General features: G+C 40.3%; 2 protein-coding genes across 2 annotated transcripts; both read left to right on the top strand.

Moving 5' to 3' along the window:
- Positions 1–1,182: 1,182 nt before the first annotated feature.
- Positions 1,183–6,184, top strand: tpi1b (triosephosphate isomerase 1b). Its single transcript, XM_015038463.1, has 7 exons — positions 1,183–1,495; positions 3,324–3,447; positions 3,559–3,643; positions 4,613–4,745; positions 4,856–4,941; positions 5,024–5,111; positions 6,034–6,184. Exons 1-7 carry the CDS (start codon positions 1,198–1,200, stop codon positions 6,150–6,152), a joined length of 933 nt encoding a protein of 310 aa, XP_014893949.1. The 5' UTR covers positions 1,183–1,197; the 3' UTR covers positions 6,153–6,184.
- Positions 6,185–7,710: 1,526 nt separating this feature from the next.
- On the top strand, positions 7,711–10,100 carry LOC106951129 (zinc finger and SCAN domain-containing protein 2-like). Its single transcript, XM_015038459.1, has 2 exons — positions 7,711–8,057; positions 8,157–10,100. The coding sequence occupies exons 1-2, from the start codon at positions 7,895–7,897 to the stop codon at positions 8,840–8,842; spliced, it is 849 nt and encodes a 282-aa protein (XP_014893945.1). The 5' UTR covers positions 7,711–7,894; the 3' UTR covers positions 8,843–10,100.

Here is a 10,100-nt window from a genome sequence, read left to right as displayed (position 1 = left end):
AATCGGACGTACAATCGTTGGAAAAGGGCGGGACTAGTTTAATCACAGCCAATCGAATGACGTTTTTCACATTACTCAGAGTATTGTTATGAATGTTCTATTTGGCATTGTTTATAACATAGACATATATAAAGATTATTTTTACTCTTCTATTATGTCTATGGTTTATAATACTGACTCTCTGCTCCTTCGACTTTTTTATTCATGATTGTAAATATTAGCAACAGGAGACCTTTATATAAATATTCCTCATCTGATATTATTTGCACCCGTTTATAAGAAAGCTCTGAAAACAAACTGAACTCTTTAGGTTTCTAAGATCTAGCAGCTAAATTTATCTGTAATTACCTATTTAGTTACATTTTGACATAAAGTTGCTTTTAATAAATAAAAATATTGAAATGCATCAAAGCTACCATGACAAAACAGATTATTACTAATAAACTCACATTTTTGACTATTTAACTATTTAAACTCTTTGAATGCACGTGTAGGAACTGCTTTTATTTTTCTTTCAGCCAGAACATGCAACTAGCCAAAACGACAAACATAAATTTGAATATGTGGTATAAATAGGTCCTTGTATATTTCAGCTCTTGCTTTTGTTTCTTCTTCTTGCTAGATGCCTCGAAACTCATCTTTAAATCAAGTGATGATTCAGTAGTGCGAAATATGAATACTTTTTTTTAAGCTTTTCAGCATTCAGAATACATAATACAACTCAGAGGTGCAAGATTTATGGAAGAACGCCCTCTAGCGTCACAATATGGGATATGCCTCAATGAATATTGATAATTTATATTTATTGGCCAGCAGGTGGCAGTATATGGAGTGACTCATTGGAGTTCAATGAAGTTGCATTTGATTGCTTGTTTAAGAATACAACAAAATAAAACCATTCCAGACATTTGCTTGACATCTTCGAAGCAGCAGATAATGAAACATAAAAACGTTAGATGGCTTAAATGCAAGATTCACCCATGTAAGAAAATAGCTGTGACACTGTAGGTCCAAAATAAATTTAGTCTGTTAAGTTAATTCAGCAGCTAGAAACTGGTCGCTGTCCTAGTTCCTGGTTATGTGTTTATTTATTGACATGGATTTCTGTAAGAGTTTTGCGACATGATGTTTTCACACGGTACTTGAACGCACCGTGACTTTCCCTCTTTCCCCTTCCTCGCCTCTGATCTATGGAAGATGCGTTCACGGACGTCCTGTCACACGAACCAATCCGCCTACATGAGAGGAGGAGTCAGGATTTCCGTCTTCATAAATACCCCGAGCTGCCCTCTATCGTTCGCTCTTTCGCCCCAGACAAGAAGGACTGTGCCGTTCAGTCATTTTTTTCATTTCCCTAGTAAAGTCTTGCAAAACAAATCCGCAAACATGAGCAGGAAATTCTTCGTCGGTGGCAACTGGAAAATGAACGGCGACAAGAAAAGCCTCGGGGAGCTCATCCAGACCCTGAATAGTGGCAAGGTGGACCCCAATGTCGGTACGTGGAGATTTTTGACAACAGTTACACAATTTCCTCTTTGAATTTGGACACTTTCCTTTATTTTAAGGTTTGAACAACCCCGAACGAATTGAATTCGTGTAACTGGCCAATTTTACTTCGGAAACAGCTCGGTCATTCAATGAATCGGTTTAGACTTTTAGCATCACAAATCTCCTCCTCTGTAATATTTTACACTTGATAATAGATAAAGTCTTTGTTTCAGCTTTTCTGGCTCTAGATTAGAGGGTGAAAGTCGTGAGGAGACACTGATGAAGGACACAGAGGGCTACCGCCGTCATGTCGGCGGTGGGTGTGCGCGTGCAGAAGCACGTAGTCTCTGCAACTGCTGGGGTGCGTTCAGGTTCAACTGGTGGCTCACGTCATTTGACATGGATCGTGGCCTTTTAGCTGTAATCCTAGCACCGAAAGTGCAACAAAAAGCACAGTTATGGGTATTTTAAGTAACATAAGTGCTTATATACTTTCATAGTGGATACTTTTATACAATTTTTGCCTTCGGATTTTTTTCTTCCCATCGCGACTTGAATGCGCCGTATGCGTTGTTGCTGCCTGCAGTCTGGAGACAAACCAGACAGAGGAACTGAATGTCAGTTAGTCCCTCTTGCAGCTCTACGTTATGCAACTCTATTATTGAGTCCAACAAGTCTCACTCACTCTGTTTGGACTTTGCTCCCCAAATAAATCCACCTTTACAGAGCCAATCTGTAAAATTTCTATAATTTCCCCCCAAATCATTCTCCTCTCTCTGGTTACTTTTACTAGTTTGACTTTTAACCTCAGGGCTCCAGACCAGTCTTCGGCCTGTGCAGAATGCAAACCCCTTGGTGACCTTTTAGAGGCTGAACTCAGACCTTTAATGCAGATGACTCCAGCCCAGGACAAATGACCTTTTACCAAACCAATAATAACATGCAGCGTCTAATATAGATCCTCCTAACCCCAAAGATACAGTTACATTGTGAATGTCAGTGTCTTTACTTTACTGTACTCTGCTTGTCCCATGCAGGCTGCTGCAAGAAAAGTGCTGCAGAGTATTAACTGTATTGTAATCTTTGTTTAAATTTATTTTTTAATGATCTTAAGCACAACATTAAATTGTTGAAAACTGATGTCCAAATGCATTGTCACATTCTAAAAATGGTGTGAGGGTTTTCTCCAGATTGAGGTTTATATATTAATCACTAAATTTCTGTAAGTATTAGTACTTGCAAAGCTTTGATAATTTAGTTACTTTTGTTTTTAATTAGAGATGTACCATTTTGTCTAAATAAGCCAGTCATCCTCTGCCTGTAATGGACGGCTGACTGATTAAATATGAAAAAACTACTCCTGAAAGAACTTCTACAGTTTTTGGTCAATAATTGAATTAACCTTGATGCGCGTCGTTAATGAAAAAACAATCCAGTGAAGTTTAGGGGCGTACTTTGATTCATAAATGGAGATAATGTTCCTTTATTTTCTGTTGCAATAATAGCTGCTACCTCTGTCAAAGAACCTGCAGCACTATTCTTAATCCACAGGGTGTCTTCAACATTAAATGACGACTTTACTGAATTATCACCAGTAATGCATGAAAAGATATCCCTCTAATGTATCTTTAATTTTGATTTTCAAAAGCTCATTGCTCAGCTGCTAGCTTGAAATGTTTCCAAACAAATGAACTTGGCAAGGGAAACATGTCGCAGTTCCTTTTCTTTTTTTTAGCCAGGTGATTGGCAGTGTGCATCAATAGGTAGGGAAGAGCAACAGTGCTACTTTGTATTGCATATTATGGATTATAAACTTGTGTTTTCTGTTTTAACAGAGGTGGTGTGCGGCGCTCCATCCATCTATCTGGACTTCGCCAGGTCCAAACTGGATGCCAAGTTCGGTGTGGCGGCTCAGAACTGCTACAAAGTTCCCAAGGGTGCCTTCACTGGGGAGATTAGGTAAAAAGAAGAAACCAGTTGATTTTCTTCAGGAGAGCTTTAATGCTCCATTTTCCTGAGCTTTAATGCTCAGCAGAGCTTTTATGGTCCTGACCATTTTCCCACCTGCAGCCCTGCGATGATCAAGGACTGCGGCGTGAACTGGGTTATCCTGGGACACTCCGAGCGGCGCCACGTCTTCGGCGAGAGCGACGAGGTAAGATGATCATGTCTGACTTGCTTACAGTTTAGACTTGTAGCATTTAAATTCAAGACTAATTTAATTTAAATGCAGGCAAATGCTGTCTGAATGTAGCTTTTTCATAGCTATAGGCAGTGAAAAAGCCTATATCTGCCTTTTTCACAGCTAGAGATAGGCTGGCAATGAAAAAGCCACAACTATATCTGCCTTTTTCACTGCAATTTGAATGACACAATTCCGATATTGTCACCCCAAAAAAGATCCGATTTGCCCCACTTCTACAAATGGAACTAATTTGGATACATATCTGATTATGTTCAAAACGTTTGGAGTCTGAACAGTCACTTAATTTAAGAATTCTGCACCAGAAAAAGTTTGATGTAAAAAGTGGCTCAAAATTATGATTATGAAAGAACTCCGTGTCACAAAAACGCGTCAAATCACAATTGGATCAATTTTTTGTTCCAAACAGAAATTCCAGTCAAAGCTCCACAAAAGGCAGTTGCTATTAGTTGTTTTATTTTAATTTGCTTCCCTTGTCTCGTAATGATTTTGGGACGATTACTGTCGACTCCATTGCCGAATAACTTCGGCTGCTGTGTGATACTAACGTTCTTCTGTGCATGCAGGTCGCGTTGTCTGACAGAAAACATGCTAAACCCAGTGATAGGGATGCTAGGGCAATCCACCAGCAGCCAGCCATGTTTTGTGTTTAAAAAATGTTAAAAGTTACAAAAATTCAGATGTGCACGAGCAGCATCATAATTTGTTCAATGTGTCAGCTATATGTAGCTTAATCTGTGTTTACTGCCACTACTACTGGTCTATAAAAAAGCGTATTTAAGTGAACAAACAACCCTTAGCCTGGTGGGGTGGGGGCAAATAAAGCCTGGTGGCCCGCCAGGCTTATTGTACACCGGAGGAAGCCCTAAGTGATAGCCTAATTCTACTTTCTTTTGTTTTTCTTTTTTCCTGGGTCATTAGCTGATTGGTCAAAAGACTGCTCATGCTCTGGAGAGTGGTCTCGGCGTGATCGCCTGCATCGGCGAGAAGCTGGATGAGAGGGAGGGAGGCATCACGGAGAAGGTGGTGTTTGCCCAGACCAAAGTCATTGCAGGTATGCAGCTTCCAGGACAGAGTCTGAGTGGTGCAACTCGTGTTCAGATAGAGAGGGAGGGTTTGGAAATATGTCTGCTTGCACAATACCAAGTCTTATCTCATTGACAGACAACGTAAAGGACTGGAGCAAGGTTGTGCTTGCTTATGAGCCTGTGTGGGCTATTGGCACCGGGAAGACTGCGTCTCCACAGCAGGTAAATATTGGAAAAGCTGAATGTTTCCCCACAGAGGAACGAGCTGTATGGCTTCAAACACGATTTCTGTGTGATACCTCAGGCTCAGGAAGTTCATGAGAAACTGAGGGAGTGGCTGAAGACCAACGTGTCTGAAGCTGTAGCCAACTCTGTGAGGATCATCTATGGAGGTGAGCTGTCTGAATTATAATTGAAAAAGTTATTGACGAGTTGTAACGTCACACGCATAAGATCCCGCCCCATTTCCCTGCTGGAGGGCGAAAAACTGCTCTCTGACGATGACTAGCTTTGGTTTTAGCTGTCAATATATTGCGCTAAATCTTGAATGTACGCCTGATGTGTAAAAGAAAAAGGAACGCAGTGCTTTGCTACTAATTGTCAACACTATAACTAGAAAACTATGTCTAAGGGTATCGCATTTCACTGGTCAATAAAAAGTTTTCATTTAAAAATGAGAAATAGCAGGAGAGGGAAGTTAGAAGTTATGCTAGCTTGACTTTGACAACCTTAACATGTAGGTGTGCTGTGGAATTTGGTGTGTTTAGGTTCAGTAAAAAAAAAAAAAAAAGCCGACCCACACACCAGCTTTCTGACTGATCATCAGCAGACCGGGTGTTTAAATTAACTAATCGGCCACGATCACTTATTAATAATCTGAAAATAAACATCAAAGCTGAAAACATAAAACTGTGACAGACTCAATGATCTGTTCTTTGTGTGGGAAATGTTTTTTTTTGTGTGTGTGTTGAATCCTGATGCACCCGTGAAGCTGTTGTCAATCAGTTGCTATGGCGACAGGTTTGTGTGTAGCGTGAGGAAAAAAAAAATACGAGTAGTTTTGAGTTGCCGTTCAACGATTTTTCTGCATTATTTTTCCCTTTGTTGTGGATTAAATTGGTAATATGTGCATCTCCAGGTTTCATTTTGTTAACGGATTTGTTCTACCACTGCAGCGCTGCTACATATGGGACATAAAAGAATTGTCTTTTTGCCCTCCAGCGTTGTGCGCGTGCATGAAATTTCTGGATGTAAATCATAATAATGTGTAATTGTTGCATATTATCCTCCTAATGCATCAATGCTGCTTCTCAGGTTCAGTAACTGGTGGTACCTGTAAGGAACTCGCCTCCCAGAAGGACGTGGACGGTTTCCTGGTGGGTGGAGCCTCCCTCAAGCCAGAGTTCATCGACATCATCAATGCCAAGGCGTAAAGACCCAACCGGATCGGCTCCCTCAACTCGCAGTGCTTCTTCCCCGCCCTCTCTGTTCGAACCATTTGTGTAATGTTGTCATTCCCTCGGTTTTTTCCTCCTTTTTTATCTTTTGGTATATTTTCCCATAAAGAAAAAAGGGACAGGCTGACACATGCACTGGTGCTGCACTGATGAGTCTACTGAGAACGGCCTGTGTGCGAACCTGACCTCCACACAAAGTGCTCAAGCTGACTACCAGATGTGGACGCGCGGTCCCCTGCCTTGACTTGAAAGGTTTACGAACTTCTTCTGTAATTGTTTTTAGGATAAACTGTTCTTGTCGGTATGTTTTTTTTTCTCTGGTGTCTCTTTGTGTGATTGTGAAGATCTGTGGCTTTTTTCCCTCACTGTAGATGTGCATGATCCTTTTTTTCACTCATTTTGCAGAGAGAAAAGTGTCCATTAACACACTGGCTGTATTGTGTTATGATCCACAATTAGAAGGGAAAACTATACGGAAATATTCTAATAAACGGTTTCAAGGATACTTTGTCTCTGTTTTGACTTCTACCTTGACTTTCTAATTAAATATTTAGAAATGATTAAAGATAATTTAAAAGAACTCCTTGTCTGTACGCTGTATTACTATGAAAGCAGAGGGGCTGATATTCCTGACTTGTTGAGTAGAGAGCGTCTAATTACAGAACTGACAATACCCCGAAGGACTCCACTGCTATTTTTATTCCAAGACTGAAGCAAGAAACGGCGAACAAATATGAATTAAATACTGTTACTGTGGTGTTTTTAAGTGAATTATTGTATAGAAAATACTTATTTTACCCCAGAATATTTAAAAATGCAACTTAAAGCTTGATTATGTAGAATGAGTTTATAGTTTACTTTCCTATCATCTTTGTCTAGCTTATAACTTCACTGTACAAGATAAATATCTGTATTTACATTATGTTTTATTTATAGATATAGATAGAAAATCACTTTGTTTTGAGGGTGGAGTTGCACTATTTAATTATTTATTATTTGTTTTAATTATTCAAGTTTTGCCCAAAACGCATTAAGTCATTTCTGTAATATATTTTTTCTTTTAGGAGTACTTTTACTACACTGTAGTTCTTGCTTTTACTTGAGTAATTTTATTAAGTGTCTCCACTTTTATTTGAGTAAAATTTCTTGATAATCTACTGACTGTGAGTAACTTCACTGAATGAAGATCAGACATATTTTAACCAAAAAATTCACAAGTTAAATACACACACTTGAACTTTTAAAGTTGTATACGTTTTATATTGACAGAAACTGATTTGGATTTTTTTTTCTTTTGCTTGCTTTTTAATGGTTTTGTTAATATGAATTGTCATTTTTATCAGTAAAATACCAAAATTTCCTCCTAACTTTATATTTTTGTCCATCTGATGATGTATTTTTAAAATATTAAATTACTCTTTCTTCGGTAATATCTTAAATGGCTACATTTTACTTGAGTACATTTTTTGGTTACTCTACCCACTTCAGCTCTTTAATTAAATGAGAAACAACATTTAATTTCCCTTTGGGATCAATAAAGTATTTTTGAATTTCATTTTTTCCCCTCCAGCCCACCAGGGGGCGGCAGTGTTTTCACGTTCCACATCTTGACGTGACTCTCCGTTTCACGTCAGTGTTTACAAGCGAAGCGTGACGTTCATGGACCCGCAGAAATCCGTTTTCAATCACCGCTAAGATCCTCCAGTCTTTTCAGGAAAATGCTGCCTCTTAGAGTTTTCCTCAACGAGAGACTTTCCGCGGTGGCGGAGGAGATTTTAGGAGCCGTGGAGAAGACAATAGCGGTGTACCAGGAAGAGATTTTACGCTCCAAAGATTTAGAAATCAGGCAGCTCAGGATGCAGCTGAAGCTCCTCCATTCAGGTATTTTCTTGGTATAATTCTCCTGGAAACCATGTCCCATGCAACTTGGTGTTAAATTGTGTTAAAATGAAATTGCTGTGGCGTGTTTTCGTTTTGTAGAGCCTGAATCGGACAATTATCTTGAATCCGAGCAGCTGCATTCTCCTCCCCCTCCTTCTGCTTCTCCTTCTGTCCAGCCCCATCAGTCACCCCCTGCAGTGGCTGCTGTCCATGAGGAGGAGCAGCAGCAGGGAGGGGAGGAAGAGGATGAAGTCTGCTGCGTTGATCAGGAGCTCCCAGAGACCTCACAGGTCAAAGAGAAGCAGGAGCAGCCGCGGGGAGACGCTCCCAAGCGGCACTTCTGGATGATCCACGACTCCGCTGAGAACCAGGACGACCCGGAGTCAGAGGCGCAGGAGTTCATCTCACCCCACACCGGCCTGCCGACCACTCTGCATGAGCAGGCGCTGCACTTCCAGCAGTTTCTCAGCAACAACAACGGCGGGGGGAACAGCAGCGGCGACGAGAGCAGAGACAGGCCCTACATCTGCTCCGTGTGTGAGAAGCGCTTCACCAACTGCTCCCACCTGGCGGCCCACATCAGGACGCACACGGGCGAGAGGCCCTACATGTGTGACATCTGCAGGAAGACCTTCATCACCACCAGCGCCCTGAACAGACACCAGACCATTCACACCGAGGGGAAGCGATATATATGCGCCTTCTGTGGAAAGTCCTTTAAATGGATGGAGTCTCTAGGCAGACATGTGAGAAGCGTTCACAAGAGTGATAATGTGCAAGTATGAGGTCCGCATTAAAGCTGCAGTATGTGACTTTTATTAAAAAGAACAATGGTTTTTTTATGTATTTGTTAAAACTATGACTATGTTATGACAGTTTGTTATGAGATCGTCTGTGAAAAAAAATCGATGATCTCCTGATCTACTTTTGCTGTCTGAAGAAATGGATGCCCCCCGACCAAAAACAACCAATCAGAGCCAAGAGGCGGGTCTTAGCGCTTTCAAACAATGCTGCTAAGTATGACAATGGAGGAGAAACAGCTTACTTTCACAGAAAAAAAAAAGTTTATCCGTGGCTATGCTAACAAGGCTGAGCATTCACAACATGCTATGCTAGATGAGGTAGCACAGAGCAAAGTGGTGAGGGAGGATGAGTCATGAGATTGTGATTGACAGCGCTAATCCCCGCCTCCTTTCTCTGATTGGCTGTTTATAGTTAGCTAGGAGGCAGAGGAGCTACATTTTTCAGATCATCTGTCTCATACCAAGCTATCACGACAGTGAAAGTTTCAATAAACGTGTAACCAATTTTTTTTTTATAAAAGTTGTCCAACATTTGTAAAAATAAATTATTTTCCATATTTATTAAAACTGTAATGATGTCATGACAGTATGGTGTCAGACAGATAATGTGAATAAATCAAGCTGTTCCCAGTCAAAAACGACCAATCAGAGCCAGGACAAAGGCCTTAGTGCTGTCAATCACTCTCATGTACACGCTACTAAATGTGCTGATGGTGGAACAACAACTCACCATCGGTGGCCATGCTAACTAGCTATAGCATTCATATCAGGGTTTGTTTTTGTGAACTAGCCGTAGCGTAGCACAGAGCAAGAGGGAGGGTGTAAGCAGCATGTAGATGAGCCTGATTGACAGCGCTTAGACCCTCTTCCTAGCTCTTATTGGTTGTTTCGGACTGAGCTGTGTATTTCTGAAGTTAGTACTAGGAGGAACATTACATTTCTTATATTGTCACAACATAATGATAATTTCAACAAATGTGTAAAAACATTTTACATAAAAGTTACATACTGCACCTTTAAAGGCGTAGTTATACTTCAGTTACATGTCCGCGTATGAATTAATCATAAACTAAATAGCTGGTGTTCGGAATGTTAGTAAAGTGTGATTTACTGTATGTAGTACTGAATATGCCTGGATCCCATTTAGACTTGTATAAATTAATAATTAATAGCAAGCTGATTGTGTAAAATTAACATTTTTACGTCACGTACGGTCTATGTATCGTTTCAGAATAAAAAA

This window comes from Poecilia latipinna, unplaced genomic scaffold, assembly GCF_001443285.1.
Source record: "Poecilia latipinna isolate Pla-1442-1.1 unplaced genomic scaffold, P_latipinna-1.0 Scaffold442, whole genome shotgun sequence".
Taxonomy (NCBI): domain Eukaryota; kingdom Metazoa; phylum Chordata; class Actinopteri; order Cyprinodontiformes; family Poeciliidae; genus Poecilia; species Poecilia latipinna.
The sequence above is the reverse complement of the archived record's forward strand: the minus strand, read 5'-3'. Positions and strand labels throughout refer to the sequence as shown.

Coding starts and splice junctions, on each gene's coding strand:
- LOC106951129 (XM_015038459.1), top strand. CDS start 7,895: ATGCTGCCTCTTAGAGTTTTCCTCAACGAGAGACTTTCCGCGGTGGCG. Junction 8,058..8,156: donor GCTGAAGCTCCTCCATTCAG/GTATTTTCTTGG, acceptor TTCGTTTTGTAG/AGCCTGAATCGGACAATTAT.
- tpi1b (XM_015038463.1), top strand. CDS start 1,198: ATGCGTTCACGGACGTCCTGTCACACGAACCAATCCGCCTACATGAGA. Junction 1,496..3,323: donor CAAGGTGGACCCCAATGTCG/GTACGTGGAGAT, acceptor CTGTTTTAACAG/AGGTGGTGTGCGGCGCTCCA. Junction 3,644..4,612: donor TCTTCGGCGAGAGCGACGAG/GTAAGATGATCA, acceptor CTGGGTCATTAG/CTGATTGGTCAAAAGACTGC.